The sequence below is a fragment of the Pezoporus wallicus genome, unplaced genomic scaffold (assembly GCF_028554395.1).
Source record: "Pezoporus wallicus isolate ANWC-B61680 ecotype Strahan unplaced genomic scaffold, APGP_CSIRO_Pwel_v1 contig_5767, whole genome shotgun sequence".
Classification (NCBI taxonomy): Eukaryota; Metazoa; Chordata; class Aves; order Psittaciformes; family Psittacidae; genus Pezoporus; species Pezoporus wallicus.
In genome coordinates this window covers 7,382,007-7,408,897 of record NW_026640599.1, presented here as the reverse complement: position 1 = coordinate 7,408,897, position 26,891 = coordinate 7,382,007, and the positions used below count along the sequence as shown (strand labels likewise).

Here is a 26,891-nt window from a genome sequence, read left to right as displayed (position 1 = left end):
CAAGGTTCCTCTGGATGGCATTCCTTCCCTCCAGCGTATCAACTGAACCACACAGCTTGGTGTCATCGGCAAACTTGCTGAGGGCGCACTCAATCCCACTGTCCTGACAAAGATGTTGAACAAGATCGGTCCCAACACCGATCCCTGAGGGACACCACTCGTTACTGGTCTCCAGCTGGACATTGAGCCATTGACCACAACTCTTTGCATGCGGCCATCCAGCCAGTTCTTTATCCACCGAGTGGTCCATCCATCAAATTGATGTCTCTCCAATTTAGAGACAAGGATGTCATGCGTGACAGTGCCGAACACTTTGCACAAGTCCAGGCAGATGACATCAACTGCTCTACCCCTGTCCATCAGTTCGGTAGCCCCATCATAGAAGGCCACCAAATTGGTCAGGCAGGATTTTCCCTCAGTGAAGTCATGGTGAAGACTAAGGTAGAGGAGACACTGAACGCCCCTGCGCAATCTGACTCTGCTGTCACTAAGTTCCCTGCCCCATGTACTCCTTGATCAATTTTTTATGATTAATGTTGCGGTAGAAGCTGCCCTTGACATTCCTGGCAAGTATTAACTCTGGCTGAGTTTTGGCTTTACTGACACCATTCCAACACTCTCAGGTAAAGTTGCTGTCCTGATTTCAGCTGGTACAATTTTCTTCCTGTTATCTGGTATAGCGCTGTGATTTGAATTTAGGATGAAAATAATGTTGATAACCCACTGATATCCCAAACAGATATTCTATACTATATGATGTTATCCACAGTATATAAACTAGGGGAAAAGCTGGCTGGGGACTACTGCTCAGGAACTGGCTGGGCTTCAGTCAGCAGGGGAAGAACAACTGCTCTATGCATCATTTGTTTTGTATATTCTAATTCTTTTATCATCATTATTTTCCCTTCTGTTTCTGTCCTACTCTCTATCTCAACTCACAAATTTTAATTCTGTACACCAGTACTCTCCCCTATCTCACTGCAGAGTGACACACTTGAGGTGAGCGAGAGGCTGTGTGGTGTTTTAGATACCTGGCAGGTTAAACCACAACAGTTGCTAAATTCCGCTTCATAAGCTAGCCTTGCTTCTATGCTCTCTGTACTGCCTTTTTTCCTTTTTTTTCCCCTAATTCTATTTTTTTTTTTTTTTTTTTTTTTTTTTTACACTGGAGCTCAGTTGTGGATCCCTTGCTTAGCTAAACTTGCCCCCCATAACTCTATCAGTTCTCCTAAGTGTCAGGATAGACTCTCTTGTGCTTGCAGAAAGCTGTCCTTAAAGGCCTGCAAACTTTCCCAAGTTTCTCTTCACCTCAGAGCTGTCTCTTACAAGCTCGCACCTATGCGTTTTCCTGAATAAGCCGAAGTCTAGTCTCCTAAATTACATGGTCTATATTCCCACCTTTTTAAACTCTACTCAGGATCTTGAGGTCCATTATTTCATAGTCTCTACAGACAATACTGCCACTGATTATCACACTCCAACCCTTTTTGTCAAAAGTGCCATAACCTGCTGTGCACGACCTCTGATTGACCTACCTAGCCCCTGTATCACAAAATTATCCCCAGCACCCTCCAGAATCCTCTAGGACTGCTTCCATCTCTCACTGTGCTGCCCCTCCAAGCAGATGCCAGAGAGACTAAAGTTTCATCATACAAACCAGATTTGTGATACACAGACTTCCTTGAATTGCTTTAATATAACTCCATCTACTTTCTCTCAACTTGTTCCACTGCTTACATTAATACCTGCAGAGTAGATACACAGACTTACTTCTGAAACTGTGGTTTGTTCACAGGACACAAAATTAATCATTCCTGTTATTTTCTCCACATTATCATTTGAAAAGAGATTTTCTTACTCACCTCTGAGAGCATTAATTCTGTTGCAGTCCAGCGGGCTCATGCCACGTTCAAGATTACCATATACATTGCTTTTTACCAGCACATCTTCAGTGAACATATGACGAATTAGGTAGCGAGCTGACAACTCTGGCCGAGACTTCCCCTTAGCTACATAAATGACTGAGAAAGGCAACTGAACATTGCGCCATGGACTCCCAAGAAGTTCTAAAAATGATAGAGGGGGGGTAGAGAGATTTTACTTCTCCAATATTAACCATACTTCAAAGTGGCTGTATTACAGTAAAACTAGGGCACAGAAAGCTCTTCCCAAAGCTACTGTACTTGCTTGGCAAGACCTGGGTAAAACTGTAACACTACAGCTAATAGTAAAATACAACATGTTGCAGACAAATATCCAAGTAGCCAAAAAACCCTCCCTGTTTCTCAGCAGCATAACAGCACTTCTGATATATTTTCAGCAGTGCTAGCAATAGAACCTGCATTATTAATGATCACTTTCTAAATTGTTTTAGTCTCAAGAGAAGATGCTATTCCACTTAGATAATTAAATAAAAGTTCTGCTGTTTCAATGGTGTTTAGATCCTGGAAGTAGAAACTGAAAAACAGGATCGATTTTTTTAACTACTTCAACCTGACTCTACTAAAAACATTTTTTAAAAAAATATATAAAATGTGGATAGTAACTCATGTCTGTGGGATCAGACTAATAAATGTTGGGTCCAGGAGCAGGTCTGATAGAGCCCCAAAGTGATTCTAATCAAATAAATTATTTCAAAGGTCAACTAATCTCAGTTTATTTTCCTGTAAACTCTCTAGAGCATCACATGCTGTATGTGGAATTTTTTTCCCATGCATTTGTATCTTGTGCATTTTTATAAAAAAAAAAAAAAGTTATAAAGGCTGCTTTAAGATTTTTATTGTCCTAAACAGTCAGTTTTACAGAAACATGCTTTTCTTCTGAAACTGCAATACCATTCAACAGATAATCTGAGCCAGTTTACTCCATTCAGGTAGAATATCTACCAAAAATCCCCCCAAAAACAAAACCCCACCACACCCAACCAAAATTAGGGCAACTATAAAACAATTCTTGAAAACTAATTATTCAGTGAAACTCAGCAGAATATCTTACAGATGAACTTTCCAGTCTTAGAGTGGATGCCCCCTGGGACATTGGTAGAGGCCAACCATTAGTTTGCTCTCATGAAGACCTACCATATGTACACCAAGTCACTGCTTTAAAAGTCCCACAGTTCATCAAATCCCTATACTACACAATTTCACCTACAGTAGCATCTTCTGCCTCTCACTGACCATTTAAAATGTAACACAAATCCAGAAGATGAACATTTCTTAGTTTACCCATAGGTTCCAAAGACTGCGGTTTCTTGATCGAAGGTGCGTGGAAAACTTCTGGAAACCTTTCCAATCCCAAATCCTGCAACATGTCAGTTGTGGCCATTTTCTGAGAGTTTTGAGAATTGCCTTCACTATCCTCATTACAATTTAAATCTACACAATGAGATTTATCTGGAGTATCAGTCACTTTTTCCTTCCCTTCAGCAGTCTCCTGAAAATTACATGAAGTTAGCACATACACTGGGAGAAGCCTACCAGTTTTCTAAGTAGTGCTCCAGTTCATTTCCCATTTAGTATAAATTAGATTCCAGATATTTACAATACAGTTACTCCTGAATTTCAATCATGAAAACCACAGGGGAAACAGATACTAAATATTCACAGACTTGCACAAAGCTTTTTAGAAGCACAGGTAAATGGGAGTTACAGGTGTTCTAGGAGTGATGTTTCAGACAATATAAACTTGAAATACATAGCTGGATATATTTGAAGGAAATCCTGTGAAAATGGTGCTAGTAACTACATGTTTAAGCTTGCAATCAAATCTGACACTATTTCTAGGCAACACTTACAGTGCTTTCCTTTTAGCATCCTATGTGTACACAGCTCTTAACTGAATGCTGGACACAGGAACAGGAAGATGCAGAGCAAGAGAAAGGGATATGCTTCAAGTATTCACCATATGGAACTAGTGCTGCAGTCAGCAGGCCTATGCTGAGCAATGCAAAGCAAGAACCCAAGGAATTTTCAATTAGAGCACTCCTATGATGAGAAATTCCAATAACTTGAGAAAGAAGCACTAATTTAGTACTTAATATAGCATCACCTTGAGATAACTTACTGGGTTTATCTTCGTTTCAGAGCGTAAGCAGCGGATCATAGCATTGACATTTGTGATACAGGTTTTCCAGTCTTTTCCATGTTCACTCAAATCATAGTTTGGAAAATTAGTTGCAAGAAATTCTGCATACAAAACAAAACGTTTTAAGCCTTGTGAAAAAAAGTGATGTTTAAAAATAATCTCATTTAGAAAGAGGAATTTAGAAAGAAATGCTTCATGTTTAATATTCCTTATTTAGAAGCTTTAGATTGCCAGCTTTAGCTACAGAGAGATAGTAAACTTGTGTTTTGAAGCTAAGCAGCACTATGAAATTAACATGTGCAGCGATACTTTTTTTGCAGTGTTGTGAATAATGCTTCTATTACTAAGCATTTTCTGGTAGAATCAGAGGAAAGGTGTGATTTACCATACTAACTTAAAAAAACCAAAGCACCAACAACCCCACCCCCTACTAAAAAAAAAATTAAAAAAAACAAGAGACAAGGTAATGCTGATGGTGCAATTACTTCACATGGCTTAAATAACCTCCCACCTTTTAAACAGGAAGAAGGAGGTGTATGGTTTCACACGTATGTGCCAGGGGATTTTTGTAAAGAAAGGGCTTGACACTGAGGAAAAAAAAAAATTAAAAAATTGTCCTCCCATCTTTCCCATTTCTCAAACAAGAGAAGTGAACAGAACTTAAAAGAAAGAGTATTTAATAATCACCAGTTAATGCGAATCCAAAGTATACCATGACCAAAAACTCACCACAAAATCCATGCCACACAAACACAGAATAAGTTGCAATGAAAAACTTAGAGTCAGCATGACTGATGAACATGAAATATACAAAGGTAGGAGAAATCAGAATTAGTTTATCCACACTGGAGAAAAATGAGTATTGAGAACTACGAAGCACGAATTTCAAAACCAAAAGAGAGTGGAGCGGAGCTGGACACCCACTACTGTCTTTATCAGTTCACCAGTTGCTAGATAATGATTAGCAGAAACATACAGAGAAAGACTCTTGTAAATTAGAAACTTAGTTAAGTATTGAATAAGTAAAGCTGTGTATTTCAAAAGGTAGCAGCATACCTCTCACTGCAGCAATTTTGTTTGGATCCAGTGTTCTGCGCCCTCGTGCACTCACTCCCATAATGCTGCACAACAACGTTTCCTTGGGGAACAAGACACGAACTAAGTAGCGTGCTGCATATTTTGGTTTAGTCTTTTGCCGAGCTTTCATCAGATAGGTGCCAGGAACTCTGACATTTCTCACTGGGTCACCAACAAATTCTTTTGTAAAACAAGAACATTTAAGAAAAAATAATAATTAAAAACCCCATGCAAGTTGTTAAAAAAGAATATTTTTTCAAACTCTCTCTTGAGTTCTGAGGTACTCTGGTCAACGTTTTCTACTACACATAACTCCACTATGTATTACTTATCTTTGCTCTTACAAAAGCAACTTTAAACTGGAATGGTACAAAAAATATCTTTCTTATTCATGTTAACCACCAACTAACAGAAATGACACCTAAGAAAATGCATTAGACATGTAAGAGCTCAAAATATTCAGACTGGCCTATTTTACAGAATTGCATGTTTTCAAGACAATGGCCTATGAAGAATGGCATAATCCATACATAGTACGGCTAAAACACACACTGTTTACAAATTCACAGATATCTAAGTATTTCATCTACTATTCATGCAGCTCTTCAGCTGCATGAAACTATTGTTTAGACCAAAAGCAACCAAAGCCTCATAGCTTAGCCTTCTACATAATTTGATATTTATACTTGAGAAAGAAATGCATTAGTTTTAAAAACATAGTGCTATTTTATATGTGCTTGTTTATTATAATGCAACAATCTACAGAATTCTTCATTTTCTATGGAATTCAGTATTTTGAAAGAGACTAAACATTGGAGGATGTGAGGATAGAAAGGATTTTGCATAAACAAAATCCTCCACAAGAAGAAAACAGTATTTCCTTCAGACAACTCAGGCAAGTTGCTTTCTTAAATGCAAAACATGTATACAGGCATGTGCCTCACCTTTAATGGCAATCTGTTATGTCTTTGTAAACATACATATAGCATGCATGCATTACTTGTGCCATACACACAAGTTAAAAATAGGTCACATCAAGCATATCAAGACAGAAAGAGGGCCTAGTCTTAAAAGAACCCAAAGGATGTACTGTAGTTTGTGGTAGTCTATACAACTGTAGGTACACTGCAGAGATTTTTATGCAATCCATGGCTGTTAAACATTCCCCTGACCTTTGCTTCAAGCATTTTAAACAGTATTCCATTACAGAAATGCTTGTAAGGCAGCCAGTTCAGCTCCTTTGCTAAATAATGATAGAGATTTTGTTAGGCATATTGTTTTTTTATACAAGCTGAGGTATTTTAGCCTTTGTTTCTGAGTATTTATTACAAAGGAACTCACCAAAACTAGGATTGATGGAGACTGAAGACGATGGTAGTTCGTTACTAATGTTCACACTCCCAGGTGCATTTCTGTAGTTCACCACCATCACATTATTTCCCGGACTGGCCTCAGATGGTGCTGGCATGAATGATGATGCCACTGGTGAAGATGCAACATGGACAGTACTTTCCACAACACTTGCTACAAAATTTGATTGTGCAGAAAGGTCAGGCATCCTTTTGTTTGTTGTGCATGATGAATGCAATGAATGCGCAGAAACTATAGTGGGAAGTGGTGGGCTCTGCCTGTGAACAGGCTGCTGTGATTCAAGCTGAAGACTCTGTTGAACATGTTTTATTGTGGAATTGACATGAACATGGCTGTTTTGTAAAGCAACCCTTATGACTGGGCTCTGTCTTCCCTGTCGTGGTGAAGAAAGATGAAGACTTGGTTCCCTTTCCATGGATTTTTGTACTCCTATTTTTCCCTGGGGCAGATGACTGGAACTTCTGTATGTAAATCCAACTGGTTTCTGCAAATTTGATTCAGAAAACAATTAAAATGTTGTATTAGACATATCTGGTAATTTTTTTCTTTTGCAAACTAGGAAGACTACATTTTAGTAATTATGCTATTGGCAACAGACTCTTAATTGCAGTATTAATTGTTATGAAGCTAGTACTATTAGTTTTTAGCTTTCCCTTTATTTTCTTTTATTCTTGCTTGTAGTACCAACACTAAGAGTTTATCTGGTCAGCTTCAACATTTCTCAATTTGCTTCCACCTGAGATGTTGGTGCAATTACTTTCTAAAAAGCCAGGGAAATATATAATGAGAAAGGCAGCTTCATAAAGGCTCTTAAAATGAACTTGATGAAAAAAAAGAACAGCCAAATAACATTTAAAATCTGTCAGCCAGCCATTGACCCAGTCTGCTGAATTCTCAAGGAATGTCTCACTGCCACGTTAGCTTCTCTTTACACAAGAAGGGAAACAATTCACTTTCTCTCCTGCCTGGCTTCCTCTTCATTCTTCACTTACTAGCTCAAATCATTAAACTTCAGATCTCATCTACAATGGAAGATTCAAAAGAGACTAAGACAGACAAAGCGGCTATGTTTTCCAAGGCTTGGGGTACTTTCACTAAGAAACATATGCACACTAAAGCACGTGTTCTAGTTCAAAATACAAGTCATGGAGCAGGAGCTACCAAATGTAGCTGGCAGGCATGGCTTTAATTTTGCTGTTTCTTTTGTTTTACTTTTTGTATCTTTGTTTTGTTTGTGATTTTTTGTTTACAGAAATCCGATTTTATTCCACCCTGGTAGCCATTAAAAATATTACCTAAAGAAAGGCTTACATGCCAGAAAGTTTGTCCACTTCTCCAACTATTGGAGTTGATCTAATGAAAAACAAAACAAAACAAACTTTACTACCAACCTTTCCTTATTTATATCCTTAGGCCATCACACATACAAAAATGGTACAACTATTTACAAAATAAAAAATAAAAAAAAAAAAAAGGAACAACCTACAGCATTCCTGATGGTTTTAAAGAACCTAAAAAAATGGTTGACAGGCTCCATTTGCTGGCTTCCCCCTTTCACCTTATAGTGATAAAAGGAAAGTCTTCCTCAGGAAAAAAACCCTGCAGTTCAGGACACTTTTAATCTGGACATTAAAGCAGCTGCCATCCCACATGATCAGAGGGGAGGGTAAGAGCACAGATGTCACAGGATCCAAGTGTAGCTGACAAGCCCAGTTTGTTCCCTGAATCTCATATTTTTGGATGTGTGGACAGTACAAGCTTAGAGCTGTCGACAAAAATGCATTCCCAAATAAAATGTAGCACCCTATACAACATGCACAAGGGTGCCATCACTTTTAACCACCCCTAAAGCAAATGGCCATACAGCTGTCTTGGCATCTCCTGACAGCAGAATCACCTCTGCCACATTAAAAGCTTTGCAATATTGTTGATGAAGAAAGGTCATTATGGATTTTATGGCCTTCTTCAAAAATCATCTGTTATGTTTTCCTTTAAAAGAGCATAGTTATAAGTACTGATATTCTGTCTTATTAGTTAAAAGTGGATTGACCATATAGGAACAAAACGGACAATGTACACTTAATAGCAAACTTTCTTAAAAAAACTGGGGAAAAAAAAAGGCATTTTGGAATCAATAGAATAGTTAGGGTTGGAAAGGACCTTAAGATCATCTAGTTCCAACTCCCCTGCCGCGGGCAGGGACACTTTACACTAAACCGTATCCCTCAACCATATCCCCCTTGTTCTGTCCAACCTGGCCTTGAACACCACCAGGAATCGAGCATTCACAACCTCCCTGGGTAACGCATTCCTGTGCCTCACCAGCCTTACAGTAAAGAACTTCTTCCTTATATCCAACCTAAACTTCCCCTGTTTAAGTTTGAACCTGTTACCCCTTGTCCTACCCCTACAGTCCCTAATGAATAGTCCCTCCCCAGCATCCCTATAGCCACCCCTCAGATACTGGAAGGCTGCTAGGAGGTCTCCACACAGCCTTCTCTTCTTATTAAAAGAAGAAAAATCTATACCATAATGAATATGACACCGCACTGCTGAGATCTAAAAATTGGTTAGTCAATTGAACCAGCCTGTGTGAGTGATGCATAAACTCTCTTCTCATTGCAGAAACCAACAAGAAAGTAGACCACATCTTATACAGCAACACCACCAATCTATTCAAGTTTCAGATGTAACCTACACAATTCATTTCTGTTCATTTCAATACAAATAGAATTTTATGGCATCCTGAATTTGATGGGTGCCACTCAGTGACCACTAGTCAATAACAACACAGGAGACTGAAGCTGGCGTACAGTAAGAAATCAAGAATAATTTAATTGAAATGGATTTTAAGTCTACTACTTCGCTATTATTTTTAATCTTAGTGAGAGGATTTTTTTTTTAATAAGCATTAGAGGAAGTGAGAGACTGAAAGCACAAAAAAAGGCCTTAGGTTTTTAATACTCACAGGTTTGAGCAACAGTGGCTTTACACGAGAATGCTGCATTTCTGAGACCTCACGATGAAGCAGGTCAAATTTTTTATCCAAGTTCTGAATTGCATCATACATAGCCTGACAACACACACAAGAGTTAGGACAGTATTGTTCCACAAGAACCCAATTTAAATCTGAATAAATCAAGAAAGTTGAATTAAGAGTAAAATTCTTTCTCAAAAATTAGGCAAGATCTTTAGGTAATATATACATTCTGTAAGCATATTAAAGATCAATTTAGATACAAAATCCAAAAACCAGTAGTAAATATCACACAATAAAAAGAATTATCAGAGAAGTTTATTCTTGTGACATTAATGTGGCTGACACTTAAATGTTGCTCTTCCTGCTTCCAGCAGATGTTTTATTTGTACCTATTTGGTACATTTTATTTTACATTGAAAAGACACTGACAAGTTCTAAGGCAAATCAGCTATAATATATTATTAAGTCACGACAAGCTTCCAAGTACACAGGTAGAAGGCTTACAGGCGGAAAACTGAAATGGATTTCTATATTACCAATGGGAAATATATTTATAAAAATACTATTTGTAAAGTAAAAATCCTAACTGGAATTGTGTGTGTCCAGTAATGTCAAAGACAACAAGAAGGGCTTCCATAAGTTCACACGTGACAAAAGAAAGGCTAGGAAAAATGTGGGCCCAATGTGATATGAGGGGGGGACCTGGTGACAGAGGACACAGAAAACAGTGAGGGATTCAGTGCTATCTTTGCCTCCCTCTTTATGAGCAAGATTGGCCCTTAGGCCAAGGAGATGGATTGGAAACTGAGCAGACAGCCACACCCAGAAAGTGGTCATCAGCAGCATAAAGTCTAGATGAAGGCCGGTAACTAGCTGAGTACACCAGGAGTCAATACTGGGTCTGATTCTGTTTAACATCTTCATTAACGATCTGTACGATGGGCAGAGCATACCCTCAGCAAGTTTACAGATGACATCAGACCTGCAAGAGCGGCTCATATACCAGGGGGTCATGCTGCCATCCAGACAGATGTCAACAGGCAGGAAAAATGGGCTGACAGAAACATCATGAAGGTCAACAAGTGGAAGTGCAAAGCCCCACACCTAGGGAGGAACAACCCCAGACACCAGGACATGCTGGGAGCCATCTAGCTGGAAAGCAGCTTGGCAGAAAAGGACCTGGGATCTCTTAGGGGTTACCAAGTTGAATACGAGTGCCCTTGCCACAAAGGTGACTAATTGTACCCTGGGCTGCATTACGCAAAATATTGTCAGCAGGTCAAGGGAAGCGATCATCTCCCTCTTAGCACTTGTGAAGCTACAGTTGGAGTGCTGGGTCTAGGCCTGAGCTCTGCAATACAACAGAGATGTGCACATACTGAACAAAGTCCAATGAAGGGCCACAAAGAGGATGGGCTAGAACACGTCTCCCGTGAGGAGAGGCTGAGAGAACCAGGACTGTTCAGACTGCAAAAGAGAAAGCTCAGGGGGATCTCATCAATGTATAAACACCTGAAGGGAGGGTGCAAAGAGGATGGAGTCAGGATCTTCTCTTCTAGCGGTCCCCAGTGGCAGGACCAGAGGCAATGGGCACCAACTGAAACACAGGAGGTTCCAGGTTCCCTCTGAACATCAGGAAATACTTTTTCCCTGTGAGGGTGACTGAGCCCTGTCACAGGCTGCCCAGGGAGGTTGTGGAAACTCACTTCTTGGAGATATTCAAAAGCCATCAGAACATGGTTCTGGGTAACCATCCCTAGGTGGTCCTGCTTGAGTATGGGGTTTGGACAAGATAGTCTGCAGAGGTCCCTTCCAGCCTCAACCATCTTGTGATTCTGTGAAAATGAGATGTAAATGGTGTCTAAAGAAATCAAGTCAGCAATGCCTTCCAGAACAAACATGGCATTGCAATCAACTGCATACACATTTTTAATAATCACAGAATCAAAAATAAAAAACTTGAAAAAGAATTTATTGAAAGCATCTGATCTTCAGTCAATCCCCAAGGTGAAGCTTTCTTTCAGATGTTAAGAATTCGTGTTGCCTTACTAAAGTAATCAGACACACTTAAAAAGTATTATTGTGGAGGCCCAAATTTTCAGACATAAAAACCAGATAAGACAAAGCATTCAAAGTCCATCAGTTATTACTATACATTACTGTGTGATATAGAAAGTTCCTTCTTCAATGTTTCCAGGATTTAGCAACTCAAACACAATGCTTAAACGGCAACTTAGACATACATTCTGTGCCATAAGAATATAAAGGAATTAGATAACAGAATATTTATCTAATACTGAAAGGACACTGACAACTTGAAAATATCTATCACATACATGTCATCAGCTATTTCTGCAAAAAACACACAAGGAAATTATAAACATATGAGTTACAAAGAGGAAACGTGTCTTCAACTAAGCAAAGCAATATCTTTTGTTGATCTACAGCATAACTAAATAAATTTTTAAAAATACATATGGATATGAAAAAAATTGCTAGATGAACATGTAGTAGATAAATTGAAAATAATTTGAAGTTCTATCAAAACCAACAGTTAGGTTTCAATACAATAGCTATCTTTTTTTAAAAAGAATTATCCTCAGACAAAAGAAGCTATCAACGTTTCCAAAATGTATAAATATCCCAAGCACTAAAAGTCCTTAAATTGGTATGGACAGTACAGGCATTATTAAAAGGCTTCATGTAGCTGTAGGGCAGACTTACTGGGAAGAGGGCATAACAGTGGAGTGAAGGAGATGGAAACAGCCTAGTAGGCATCAAAAGAGGCTACAGCTTCTCATTAGCACTACTTGCTGCAGCACACGTTCCCAGACTAGCAGCAATAATGTAAGTCACACAGTCTGCTTCATCTTGCAAGACATTAATACTTGGCTACAAGCCACTGACAAATTATTCTCCCTAAAGCTTGGTCTAAGTATCTTTCACGAATATTATGACTCCATAGTAACATAATTCCTCACCTGAATAAATATGGGATGCTTTTAATTTTTGGTGCACTCATTTTCAATCTTGCCAACTATTGCTTCAGAAGTCAAAAGCAAAGAACTCACCAAAACCCCACTACTAGGATTTCGGCATACTTTTGGCAAGCCTCGTGTACTTTCAAAAATTGGGTGCGTATGACAGTCAGATCTTCCCCATTACCATGAAGTCATTCCAGTAATCACTAGAATTTACAATTTGTATTGAAGCTTAATATTTGAACAGAATTCTTGCCAGCTATGATGTGAAAACTTAAGAAAATAAAAAGTAGATTTTTTTTTTTTCATTGAAAATACTGAGCAGGCAACTAACAAATGAAGAACTAGAAAGGATGAAGTCATAGGTTATTGACTATAGAATGCAAATCTTCCTGAAATTCAACTAAAATGGTTTAAATGCCATTTTGGAGAAAAAAAAAAATAAAAGAAATACCTGGCAATAACTGAGGACCTCCATTAGAATTTTCTGCTGATCTCCAGTGTAGGAAGCTTCAGTGTAGGAAGCTTCAGATACAATGCTCCCCTTTTTCATTAAAATAATAAAAAAAGAGCGTAAGCTAGTAGTATATGCAGTCTTAGGATACCACATTAAGCCATTAAAACCCTTCAAACCTCACACATTATTTAAGTCTACCCCAAAACATGCATCCCCAATGCAGCTTTTCAAAGTCAGTCAAAATTAACTTACACATTTATAGTCTGGTTCATACTCATAAATGACACTGTCACTACCTTCATATTCTCCTTCCCTTGTTCTCAACTGGGAAATAACATGAAGAACTTTCAATGTTTTGAACCAGAGAGAACCTTCTAGGAATCCAACCAGGACATTTTCAGTTGCAGCTATAGGCCCTCCCTGGTTACAAAAGGGCCCAAGAAAGTGAGATTTAACACAATCATCTCATTTATGTACCTGGGGTTAGGTCATAACACAACATAAACCTCTTGTAAATTTATGTAATAGTATGTATTTTTATTTGGTTATTCTAAAGCCAGAACTTTCTCACCTATGTATGTTCTCTATAGCCAGTCTTATGTAATTATAAGACTCCTTATAGATAGTTACACTAATTTAAATAAAACAATTACAAAACAAAAAGTGTATTTATTTCAATGGGTATAACTTCTATGCAGAAGCTGTAAAAATGTGTAAAATGTAATTTTTTTACTGCCTAAAAGCTGCTTTGAGACAGAAATCAACAGTGCCACCACCTGGACAATTCTGACATTTTTCTTTTACTGGATGGGAGCATCATGCATCATCCATCAATCATCCATCCGTCATACATCATGGATTTCAAGTCTTGTTGTTGTGGGTTTTTTGTTTGTTCGTGTGGTTTTTAACTAAGTCATATTTAATCAGGTCTTATTTTTAAAAGGGAAGGTTGGCGATCCGGAGGTGTTGTTTTTCTGTTTCACAACAAGCAAAATTAAAGAGCCAGCCTGACTTTTGGAATTTAAGAATAATATTTTAGTGATGTGAACTAAGCTTCACACTATCTCAAGTTAGAACTATGTAGTCTGTCTTTGGACAGATGGAGGCAAACCCTTATTCAACATAAAGTTTCAACTCTTATCGTAAATTCTACAAAGAGATTTTTACTGAGAAAAATAACAGAATCTACATGGGAAATCAGTACAAGTTACTCTCTGTTGCACACTAGCTGTTGTTACACACACACAGTATCCAGCAAAACAAGGTTTTACTCTTGCTGGAAGCTTCCATGCACTACATGGATATCCTACCCCCACTTCTTCACTGGGATATCACTAAATGAGCATACAAAAGTAAAGGAAAAATTACATGCCCAATGACATTGTAACCAGCCTCAAAACAAAGGGCTACTGTTTTGGGAAACATACCACATTCTGTCCCACTAGAGTAGGGGCAAGTCGTTTTCTTTTATTACGTGAAAACACAAAATTCATTTTCTCAGGGCTGTGACCATTTCCTCTCTGCATACTTGCAGAATGGCTCATATGTGATGTTAATCGTTCAGCTAGCACTGATAAGCCTTGGCTTCCTGAAAAAAATGGAGAGAAAGCAAAGCATATCAGAAGGCTTCGCATTGCGTTAAACATTTCACTATAAAGAAGCATGCAGCCACCTTATTTTTTTTCTTACTTTCTAACCGCTTAGTTATTTGAAATTTGTTTACTAGCATATTATTAAACACTTACTAAATTCATTTAGAGCTGAAATCATAAATTTAATATTCTTTCTTCCAAACTCTCTCCAGCCTCCTTTTCATTTGCCTTGCTTTTCACTGCTGATTCTCTGTTCTCATTTCCATGTCCAATTTCACGAAGTCACAAAACTCAGAACCCCAACAAGACCAGTTAACTGAAATTCAGGCGAAACACCCACAGTGTAAAACAGTTTCCATTTGTTTCGTCCTCAGCTGTCCATTCCCTTCACTTATGGGGTCTCTCCCATCTTTGTCACTGAAACACTCTGCAACAGGTAGTTTCTGTTGACTCAGTGTAGTCAGGACTACCAAACCCAAGATATCCACAAGTGGTATATAAAATGCTTCCACCGCTTATGTGTGGGACTGGCACACAGTTAAAAAGCTCTGCCCTAATTCTCCTGAAGCCCAGATCTATCTTTTGAAGAACATTAAAGGATCTTCACTGTTAAGGGAAAAGTTGTGTCTCTACTGCCAATTTTGCCTGTCCGTCATACACAGGCTTCTACCTCAAACTTTCCAGAAAGGGCCTATAGCAGCTCTTTTTTAAAAGAAATATAAACTTAAGAAGGGAAGAAGAAAAAAAGAAAAAATAAAGTAGTAATTACTTCCCCTTGAGTTCTATGTATATTAGCTATAGACAGGCTAAACACTATATAGGTAATAAGATACATATAACAGAAGATATTAATGGACAAGGAAAGCTGAAGAAGCTAAACAAGACCTTGGAAACTTTGAAAGAACTAAGGAAAAATAGCTGGCATAAAAAGGCAACACCAAGTTTCCACCATACTATCTGCTGTGAAAGGGCTTTCTGCAGCTTAACCTAAGCTGAAAAGGTATGGTGGGGGAGTTTTGCGGATACCTACAATAAATTTTTTCCAAGTAAAAGGGGCTGCATGAGAAGAAGTTACAAGGGTACTTCTTACTGCTTCTGCAAAATAATGAAGCTTATTTTGTGGCCCAACTGGAAAGTAGAACTAATATCTCAAAAGCAGAAGAGAAATCAAATCCAATGGGACAAGGACAAGCTAAGAGAAATACTGGAAAGCAAAGACAATCACTTTACTTTTATGCACTCTAAGAGGAAGGGGCCGGGCAGGACAGAAAAATAGTAATGTATTCAGATTAATCAGAAAAGAAAAAAAAAAAAAATTTCATTAAGAGCCCAGACAAATGTTGTGGCAGAGCTGACAGATGCTACCTAGGCAAGAACTGTGTTAGTTTTAGATTAGTGCAGTTAACATCATTTTGAAATCACAATCAACACTCAGCAATAAAAATACATACGCAGTTAATATTAAACTTAATATTTATTCCCTTAGGTGAAGATTAAAACCTACCTACTCTCCCACCCAGCTTAAGAGTTTCCCAGATCACCTCATCCCTCTGTCTTCGCCACACAGACCTAGCACTCATCTCCTAGCACTAAGCATCCCCAGAACTGAACCTGAGAGATAGTAGCACCCTGAGGGACCAACAGCAATACAGGCAAGAGAACACGTTGAAAGTAGAAGGGGTGCAGGGCAGGAGGATTAACTCACAGGCACAGTGTAGTCCCTCAAACTTCAGATACTTTCTGCAGACAAACCAGAATGCTACTTTACCTGGAGAAACATCAGCTCCCTGGTTTAATTATATTTTAAACATATTTCTGATTAGCTTCCCAAACTTAGATTTAGGCACAAATATGACCTAAAAGAAGAGTGCCAGCAAAAGTAATACTGAGTTTGTGGGCATAAATGGCTAAGTAAAAACACAATGGAAGTGTTCTGCAGCTGGCTGCTCTGACAGCTCTGTATCCGTAGGCAAGAAGATATGAGACAAAAGTCAAAGAAACCAGTTTGGACAGACAGAACCAGATCTGAAGAAAAGGTACTGCTTGACAAGTCACTGGCCTAAGATGGTTAAATAAAATAATGAGAGAAATACTGTTCAAAGAGTTAAGTTAAACAGTTATATTCAAGATAAACTTATGCCATGTTTTAGTCATACATCTCACTATACTCAATTTTAACTAGACAATATCAAATGCTAACGATCAACAACAGGAGCTGTAAGCCTGAAGTCAAAAGACAAAACCATCTTTTACCTTTTAAAAAACAATCATACCCACTCATGATTCTTCTGTTGATACAGAAATAATCGTTCCTGCCCTGAAATCAAGACGAGCAACTGTCTATGACAGTTTCTCAGGTGGGATTTTTTTTAATATTATTATTTTTTTTAAACAGACTCAAACCCCAAAGTAAACCATCCAAACCATCCTCCTCCCCCAAATATGTTTTCAGACACAAATGTACAAAAAATTAGAGTATACTCTACTCTCAAGTAGAAGACCAAAAAAGATTAAAAGTTCTCAGAAGCACCTACCAACACTAGGAAGCTGAAATGTAACTTGACTCTGCTGAAGAGGAATACTGATGAGATTCTCTATAAAACCAACTGGCCAAACAAAAAGGCCAATAAGGGCCATCACTTAGCTACAGTCATTTTCCTTGCAAACTCAGTAATACTGCTACTGGACTTACTAAATGCTCCTAACAGCTATGATTAATTTTTGTCTGGGCCAACAGAGAACTGGGTAAGATTTGAGAGACTTTCATCTTGCATGTTAAAATAAATGCAGTGAATTAAAGACGAACAGCAAAAGCTACTTACAGCTGGTAATTTATCACCTTAAACAACCTTCTTACTACCACCGCACATCAGTACCCGCAGTGCTCCACTGAATTGCACTGGCCAGTTTACCTACAAACCTCATTTTCTGGGTTAGGTTCTTCCATGCCATTTATTTTCCAATTTGCTTGCTAATTCATTCCTAGGTATACTTACTTATAATTAAATTTTAAAAAATGTAAAAATGTAATATTTCAATGGGTTCACTATTAATAAGGACCTCTAAAGTAATAACTAAAAAGGTCCCTCTTTTTAAATGCATTGCCAATCAGTTTCTGTAAGGTAGCTTTCTAATAAAACACATTTTAACAATAAGGGTAATACAGAAAGCATCCAAGACAGCAGCACTGTCAATACAGCATTAAAACTAGCCATTAACTATTCATTACAGTAAAAATGAACAATTACCATAGGCAAGTTGAGCCGCATGGTGAACACCACTGTTTACTTCAGAGTTTTGTTCCATTGACACACAGCTTTGTGTGGACAGTCCATTTTTTCCATTGTCAATAATCACTGCTTCCACATCATCTTCAGCATTCACAGGTACATAATCTATCAGCATATGTAGAAAGAGAAACAGGTAAGGCTAGACGCCCCTCTGCTTATCAGGTGACTAGCGCTTTTATCTGGTCTAGCATTATCTGAATTGTACCACTGGCTAATTTTAACCCAGTTTCACTTTTGCATCTAAATGCAGCCACTTTTAAACGGCATTGAGGTTTCAACACACACTAGAAGAGAGAAACAGCTTGCTGTTACTCTCCCTACAGCATCCAGCTTCAGCAGGAACAGTTATAAACCAGTACTGGTTTATAACTTCGAAGAACTCCACTATTTACACTCAAGCATATGACAAAACATTCATTTGGATATGAAATTTTACTTCCATAAACAAGAAATGTTTAATGGACTTAAATTCTACAAATCCTAACTGCAGAACTGGTATTCAGATCAAACCAAAGATCAGCTCCCAGTAAGATGCTGCGCAGAAATACTGAATGGCAAATCTTCAGTACCAATTTTTTTCCAATTAAACATACTACATCAAGAAAAAAACCACCCTGGTTTCAGAATAACTGTATTATAGCTATTAGCGCTAGATCTGTTGGCTTTGGGAGGGTAGGGCAGGAAGTGGAATTTATTCTTGATTAAACAAATTAATGTAAGGAACCACACTGTGAACCACTGAAGTTAGGAAATAAAACGTAAATTCAGCCAGCACACACTAACTATACAAGCACATGCTGTATTTTCCACAGGATCTCTACCCTGTTCAGGGCACAGCATGGACTAAGCTCCAGGAATGAATAAGGGCTGCATGACTATAATAGTGGTCTGGTTCTTTACTCTTACACAAACAATTCATGTCAAATCCTGATCTGTTCTTCTGTGCCCATTTCTTAAAAGACCAAGAGGTGGGAAAGAAGCTGAAATCCATAGGTCATAAAAGTCTTCCTTTTGGCCCCCCCCCCCCCCCCCCCCATCTAATCCAGAAGAAACAATTCACCAGGATTTGGATTTGGCTGTCATCAGATTATGAAAGACTTCACCAAACTGAGGGTCTGTTCAGAAACATCAATCAATTGTCATGCAGTCAGTAGATACATTTACACTAGTAAATGAAGCCAAAAAGCTAGTTGGGGCATAGCTGCCCTGCAAAAAGGAGTTTAGCTGTTAGGACTGCAAGCTGGCATACACTGTTTAGGCCCAGAGAACGGTTCTTGGCCCATTTTAATTAGCTGTATAGAAGTAAACAAGAGGACTACTCATGAACTTAATTTAGGTGCAGCTTTTAGCACTTCAGTGATGTTCACTGACTGAAGTTCAATGCAAGCTAACATGAACTATTTGTACGTGTTGAATTACTTAACTGCCTCATAGGCACAAACTTTTTTTTGTTGACATTTATTTAGTATTCTACCTACTCTGGGAGGGAGTTAACAGTCAGGAAAAGTGCAACTGTAATGAAGCAGGCAAGAACAGAATCCTCTCTGCCAATTTCCCAAATAGGGTACTGTATAGCCTGGCAAATGCCTTACTTACAGCTGGCCCGCTGCTGCCCTGCAATCATCTTTCTATCCCTACTAGAGAAAGTGACACGAGTTTGCTGACAATACAAAACTGGGAGGAGTGCTGTGCTGTTATTCAGGAGGAGCTAGACAGGCTGGAGGGATGGGCAGAGGGGAACCTTTTGAAATTCAACAGAGACAGGTGGAGGGTCCTGCACCTGGGGACGAACAACCCCAGTCACCAGGACAGGATGGGTGCTGACCTGCTGGAAAGTAGCTCTGTAGACAAGGACCTGGGGTCCTGGTGGACAGGCTGTTCATGGGTCAGCAGCAATGTGCCCTTGTGGCCAAGAAGGGCAATGGTATCCTGGACTACATTAGGAAGAGCATTGCCAGCAGGCTGAGGTAGGTAATCCTCCCTCTCTACTTAGTCCTGGTGAGACCCCACCTGGAATGCTGTGTCCAGTCCTGGGCTCCCCAGTACAAGAGAGACATGGAGCTCCTGGAGCAAGTCCAGCAAAGGGCTACCAGACTAATTAAGGGTCTAGAGCATCCCTCATATGAGGAAAGGTTGAGGGACCTGGGCCACCGAAGCCTATAGAAGACTTAAGGTGGGAATCGGATGAATGTGTATAAGTATCTGAAGGGAGGCTGTCAGAAGGATGGAGCCAGACTCTTTCTCAGTCATGCCAGCCAATGGGCCATGAGGCAATGGGGATAAAGTAAAACACAGGAAGTTACACCTGAACATGAAGAAGAACTTCTTTACTGTGACAGTGACTGAGCTTTAGAATACACTGCCCAGAGAGGTTGTGGAGTCTCCTTCCCTGGAAAGAATTCAAGAGCCACAGTCCTGAAAAATGTGCTCTAGGTGACTCTGCTTGAGCAGGAAGGTCAGACTCGATGACCTCAAGTGGTCCCTTCCACCCTCAAGTATTCTGTGAAATCGTACATTACCTGTGCAACCCTACAATGCACAGAATTTTCCTGTATATTCAGGATCTTCACCACAAATCTCATGCCTCCCATTGGCCCACAGGAAATAAGGCAGGCAAATCAAGCCTAGCTGACCAGCAACTACACCACTCAAATCTACAGCAGACAGAGCAACAGGTACAAAGAGGGAAAATTCTGTGGAACCAGCATGTAGCAAAGACAAAGCAGCTCCATCTGGACTAGAGGAAGGCTAATATGATCAGAAATCAGGACAGTTTCTACAGGTAGTTGATACTGAAAGGAAAGCTCAGTCTTCCACACCCTTCCCTGCTCTCCCTTAAATAAGTTTCAGTATCAGAATATCAGTAGTACAGTGGACTCTAAGCAGAAAGTCACCAAAATCTGTAGCTACAGGAGCTCTCAGCAGAAGGATAAACACATGAAACAGAAGATACAGAAAATGCCTCACTTCCGAAACATAGCTAATTATTTGCAACACATTTCTACAATGATGTAGGGGCAATGCAGCAGCATGCACTAGTCTCCTCTAAGATGGTGCCCACAGTCTTCCTCATCCCAAGAGCTTTTATCCTCCATCATCCATTGCTCAACATGGCTGCTTTCATGCAGGGAAAGAAAATTATTCCTTCTTCAAAATGGCACTTTTACACAGACAGTCAAGAAGTTGTGAGATTAGAATACATGACCCATGGTTTATCAACATGACTGGTGACTTCAACAGTAAGGAAATCTGCTCCAAGAAACACAGACCCACCTGCTTTACACTAAGCACTTCGTCCTTTTCCTAATGTATTCTAGCTGCCTTGCCTCTGAAGTCAGTCAACAAATGAAAATGTCTTTGTTGTAGACTGGTTAGTCATTTAAAAAAAAACAAAAAACAAAAAAAAACCTGCTCAAAAGTATTTTGTCTAGAAGGACTTGACAACAAATAATGGGTAGTTTAAAAAAAGGTGTGTGGGGGCAGAAGTAGTTATCATATCATAGTCCTTTACATAACTTATTCAGGCAAGGTGAAGCAATCCTTCATGTCACAACTGAAGTAATTCTTACATGTGAGGACAACTTCGTTCATTCAACTGCAATCTTCACACACTTTCAGAAACTTATGACAAAAGAATAAAAGAATTCCAGCTATTCACTTATAATCTTTAAGAAACTGCAACATAGTCCTGTAAGCAATGCTGAGTATTTCTCTTGCTTCTCAGAAGCGTTAACAATATGGAGCAATACCGTATACAGCACCAAACAATATTAAATACCTATCTGTCTTTCAGGTAGAAAGCACAAACTGCCAGATTCTGTGATTAATTTGTGGTCCTGAAAAAAAAAAAATAAAAAAAATTAAGCCATCAAGATTATTTTTCACATGCGACTTGAATGAAGATGTAACTGCATTTCTTGTGCTAAGTTAGTAATTTCATTGCATTAACTCCACTGACACAAAAAATATAATGACATAGATATTTAGATGTTTCCAGTTAGCCTTGACAGGAAATTATAAATTAAAGAAGTGTGATTAAGAAATATTTTAGGTTTATATATTTCAAATAAGGCTTTTACCATGAAGTGAATTACACATTTAGTAAGTAAAACCTACTAAGTAGGCTGGTTTATCAAGTCATTGGAACCATTTATCAGTGTAAGAGAATGCTTAATTTCTGTTTGAAAACTGAACTGACAATCCTCTAAAATGAGAAAAACTTCACCAAACTAATTGCTCTCTGAGAGTCAATGCATGCACTGGGTTGTATGGTATAGACTACAACTTATGATTTTCAGTAAGACAGTAGGATGTATTATAGACCCATTAAATGGATAAACGCACGTGCAGAAAAATGCGTTGCACAGAAAGATAGTTGGAGACAGAGCAGTACTGTGAAAAGACCAGATTAGAAAACCAAGATTGGAGGTGCTCTTTTTAACTTAAAAGCCGTTGTGTTCACCATTCAGAATTCTTTCACCAGGATTTCTTCTTTGCTTCTTTCTACACAAAATTATCAGGTATTTGGCAGCAGGTATTTGTAGGAAGTTAAAAGCACTTACTGAGCTTTCGAGCAATTTGAGCTCAGCTTTCATAATGATTTACATGCAGAAACGTCCAACTGTGTGTCTAACCCTGCATCAGAAGTTACATTACTATAGTAAGCTGCTTTTATGCACCAAAGTAAACCCAAGCATCATAAAGAACTTATTTCCAATAACCAATGGAGAAATATATTTAAAGTAATTATGGCTTAAAAATTTTCTTTCTTTTGAAACCCTTTCATTTGATCAACCTACTCCAGCAACCAAATGACCGCTTGTCTTTTCAGTGCTGCTCGATCACCTTTCCCCAAATGGTGTAGTAGTATAGGCATTGGTGAAAAGAGCTAAAAACAGAAGAAAAATGCAAAACGTAAGAATGAAAGACAAACAGAACCAGACTGAAACATACATAAAACTCAAAGATGCATGGACAGGCCACTGAAATGATTTAGAGATGAAAAGATGTTGATATTAAACATCCAGAAATAGTAGAAACAAGCAAACAGAAACCAAAACCCTCACAAAACTAAAGTGCCAAACATGAAGTCTTTGAGTTAAAAAGAAAACAAAAACAAATGCCAAAAAATCCCTCTGTAGCAACTACAAATTACATACCAAAGCTACTGAAGCAAAGCAACCCTACCCAACAACATTAAAAACAAAACAACAAAACGTCAAGGAACTAACTGACCTGGGTTTAAACTAAGTTACAAAAGGCAACTCGGCTAGCATTAACTTGGACCACAGCTAAATCCTGCTTTAATTATGGCCTGACACTTATGCTAGCATACACAAAAAAAAAAGAACTAACACAAGAGAGTGCACAGAGATATCAGTGTCATGATGCCTTTCAGGGCCAGTATCACCCCATCCCAGCTTCAAGTAATCATTTCCATATTATCTCAGTCTCACCGCAGACATAACTAAGAGTTTTAAGCATTATCATAGTATGCATTATCTCTTCATACCATGATAATCAAACCTATGAGCAAAGAAATACAATGGGATCTAATGCAACAGCTGGTCTGTAGAGAAACTGACAGACTTGTCTTTCCCCAAGTAGGTTACCAATTAAATACACAACATATACCTGAGGCACAAGGAAGGACTCATACTGAGTCAGACATTACCTAATGAATGCTCTCACTTTTTGCAGAAACAGAAATGTAGGTAACCATGAGGTATGGAATGTTAAAGGCAGGTGAGAGCTGAAACCACGAAGCAGAACTAAATCCTACCCCGACCTCTATTGCAGAGTTCCTGGGGGCTGCTAGCCAAATCACAAAAACTAAGTCAAACTTTCCAAAGAAATAGTGTTTTTTTTCTTCATTTTCTAAGAGTTCAGTTAGACACATATTTCTGCAAATGTGATCTCAATACTCCCAGGTGCAACAGACAGTCATGGAAGCTACGTGTAAAACAAACTAGATTTCATAATGATGCTCAAGTACTGTACTCAGAAAAAATTGGTACCATCTACCACAAGTTGCATCCTTGAATTTAGCATGTTTCTGATAATTTCGTCATTAATCTAGATATGTTGTCACAGGTCAGAGACACCATAATATTCTGCCAGGGATAACATGCTTATCAACAGCCAGTAAACACTGGAGCAATAGTTAATTTAGAATGCTGTAGTCAGAATTTGCATGACTGAAGTCTGCAACAGATTAAGACAATGGGATCATATATTGAGCAAATGCAAACCAATTACTATGGTGAGGAGCAGAGTAATGAAACCAGATTTCCTGTGGCATTATGTCTCATCTGGATTACTAAAATGCTAATAAGATCAAAACTCTAGGTAAAACAAGCATCAGAAAGAGGTCTCTGTTCAGTAAGATTTGAATTCATATTGCAGCTTTTGACTGAGGAATACTATTAATGGCACATCTTTTCTGATGCTGAGGAATTTAGAACAGTCTTATTTTTTTTTTTAAGATTACTTACAGACAAAGCCAATCAGGAGACCAAAAGAAATTAGGACAAAAGAGAAGGAACAGACACCCAATGCATTACTCTGTACATTTGCTTAGTCTGGACTGTATCATCATTCCTATGCTCCTACCCTACAACATCTTAATCCTAGCCTTTTACTTCACACTGACACTTGTATTGTTGCACAGTGAACTGGCTAAAACCCAACCCCAACAAAAATATTTATTTTTTTTTTTTAGCCAGAAAAGCTCCTTGAACCATGAAATCACACACAGAAACTGGGCATCTGAGGAAGAGAGAAGTGGAACCTCTTGAGAGGGTAGAGTCCTGTGACAGCAACAAGCTAAACCAGCTTAAACTGATGCGAGGCTGTATAAACATTACTTCTTGGAAGGGCAGGGTAGAGCATGCAGCTGACAAAAATACGCGGTTTGAGCCTAAGTTAAACTCTAAGATACAGAAGTTGCACTATGCATTATAACTTTGACGGGAAAGACCACTGTGTCAGGCATCGCACTTTAGGAGCACTGCTCATCTCTGCTGGTACTCAGGTTTTGTAGCAAAGTAACTGCAGCACCCGGGGACCTGCCACGGCCGAGACACCGCTGCTACACAGCCGAGTCTCCACAACGTTTTACCTCTACACTCACCATCTGAAGACTAAGGAACGCGAATGCTTCCCCCACCGCATACCACGCAACTGCCGCTGTCACCCTCGGGCCCTAAACGTGCGATAATCAAACTGTGTCAGGGTCACGTTACTTCGCCTGGGCAGTAATTTCCCTGCGGGACTCCCGCTTCCACCTCCCCCGCGGCACAGCCACGCACGGCCGCCCCTCAGCCCTTGGCTTCGCTGCAGAAGCTCCCCGGCAATACGCGCTCCCAGGGAGGGGAAAACCCGAAGCCGTTGGGGCACGCCCAGCGCTGCGACTACAACGGCTCCCGCCCGCGAGGACCCTCCCTGCCGCGCACGGAAACCGTTAACCGCTGCGGGTACCGCTACTCCCACCCCGCACAGCGTCCCGAGCCCCCACAACCACCGCCGACGCGGCGGTGACGGGCAGCAGCGATAGCCAATGGCGATGGTGCACCGCGCCGGAACCGGCGAATAGCGGCGGGCGTGGTGGGCGTGGCTCGACCGGCTAGGCAGCGAGCGCTACGGCTGCTGCGAAAGATGCGGGAGCTCTGTGCGTGCCGCGTCTCGTCTGCTTTCCCGCGGCGGGCCGCTGGCCGCTCTGCCGGCAGCCTTACCGTCGGCGGACATAGCTTGCTGGGGCGGCAGGGCACGGCGTCCTCCTCAAAGCGGATAGGGCAGCGAAGCGAGCCGGGGCTCCGTCGCAGGCAGGTGTGGCTGGAATGCAGTGTTGGAAACGGAAGCAGCTTCTCCGATGTGAGCGACGAACGATTTTGAACCAGTGCGGCTGCGCGCTAGGCACGGGGGCGCGCTTGGCAAACGGGAGTCTGAGGGGGCGGAGGCGGTGCCGCCCGCCCTCCCGGGCTGCCGCCTCCTCCCCGGCGCCGGAGGTGCGATGTCGGGGCCGGTTCTCGCCTTACCGACGGTTCCCCGGTTTCTCTGCGCTGCTCTTGTTTCTGTGGCGCTGCCACGTTCCGTGCCTGCCCAGGCCTGGATAAGGGCAGGGAGCTCAGTTTCATGCAGGCTTCTCCGTCCTTAAGGGGATGGAGGGCTGGTGGGCTGCTCTCCGAGTCTCTGTGGCAAGGCACGTCCGTGTGTAGCTAAATTGTACCCTCCGCGATTCTCAAAAATGCAGAGCCTCGTGTGTGCCATCCATGGGTCCAGGTTTCAGCATACAGTAGTGTGTTTATCTTACCACGCCATGAGGTACCCCTTGGGTTCTTTGCAAGCTGCTTGTGATGGGAGAAATTTAGTTGCAGAGGAGTAGTAATGGCTTCAAAAGGTTGTCCTCACAGAACTGTACAGAGTCGGGTTGATACCAGGTGCTTAATAAAATGCATTGCTAGTAGCTTATTTCTAAGAGCGATTTATTTATTAATAGTTCAGGTAATACACATTTTTGTATGTTCTGCTAAATTCTCTATCAAGTGCCAGCAAAGCATTTGTTTAAAGGAGAAACTCAAGATGGAAGTACTTATGCAGGATGGATGAGCCGACTGGCAGCAAAACTAAGAACTAACTGGGTGAAAGGTGATTCCTATTGTGACCACCAACTCACTGACCAGTGACACAAGAAACCAAAGAGAAGTAGGCATTGATCGTGTGGACTGATTAAAATAAAAAGTTGCTTAACAAATAGGAAACTATGTAGTAAGTAATGAAAGAGTTATGTAACTTGTAACCAATGAGGGCAGATGTCTTTGTTTGATGCCATGAATAAAGAGTGTAAAGCTATGACAGTTGGGGAGCTAGGCATTGCTACCTATTTTGCACAAGCTAGAATAAAAGAGTAGAAATACCTATAATTTGCATTCTGTTGAAGGGCATGGGAGAGAGAATGTCTGCAACTTGTATGTGGACAGAAGAGGGAATCAGAAGAAGCAATAGGAATTACGGCAGGTAAGGATCCTGCGTGTGGGGCATTTTGGCGGCCCACGTGGAAGA

General features: G+C 40.0%; 1 protein-coding gene across 6 annotated transcripts in view; it reads right to left on the bottom strand.

Annotated features, from left to right (window-relative positions):
* Positions 1 to 26,046, bottom strand: part of BEND2 (BEN domain containing 2) — a 31,591-nt gene extending 5,545 nt beyond the window's left edge. The window contains exons 1-12 of one of the 6 annotated variants that reach the window (XM_057419532.1): positions 25,565 to 26,044; positions 21,610 to 21,667; positions 17,790 to 17,936; positions 14,377 to 14,537; positions 13,202 to 13,273; positions 12,947 to 13,036; positions 9,500 to 9,604; positions 6,502 to 7,015; positions 5,140 to 5,340; positions 4,063 to 4,184; positions 3,225 to 3,432; positions 1,863 to 2,066 (exon numbers count right to left, since the gene is read on the bottom strand). In XM_057419532.1, the coding sequence (XP_057275515.1) occupies positions 1,863 to 2,066; positions 3,225 to 3,432; positions 4,063 to 4,184; positions 5,140 to 5,340; positions 6,502 to 7,015; positions 9,500 to 9,604; positions 12,947 to 13,036; positions 13,202 to 13,273; positions 14,377 to 14,537; positions 17,790 to 17,847 (1,735 nt within the window). In that variant the 5' untranslated portion in view covers positions 17,848 to 17,936; positions 21,610 to 21,667; positions 25,565 to 26,044. Of the gene's footprint in view, positions 1 to 1,862; positions 2,067 to 3,224; positions 3,433 to 4,062; positions 4,185 to 5,139; positions 5,341 to 6,501; positions 7,016 to 9,499; positions 9,605 to 12,946; positions 13,037 to 13,201; positions 13,274 to 14,376; positions 14,538 to 17,789; positions 17,937 to 18,737; positions 18,830 to 21,609; positions 21,668 to 24,963; positions 25,147 to 25,564 lie in introns of those variants that run through there. The other 5 variants (XM_057419529.1, XM_057419531.1, XM_057419528.1 and 2 more) reach the window with 5 other exon arrangements.
* Positions 26,047 to 26,891: the final 845 nt, after the last annotated feature.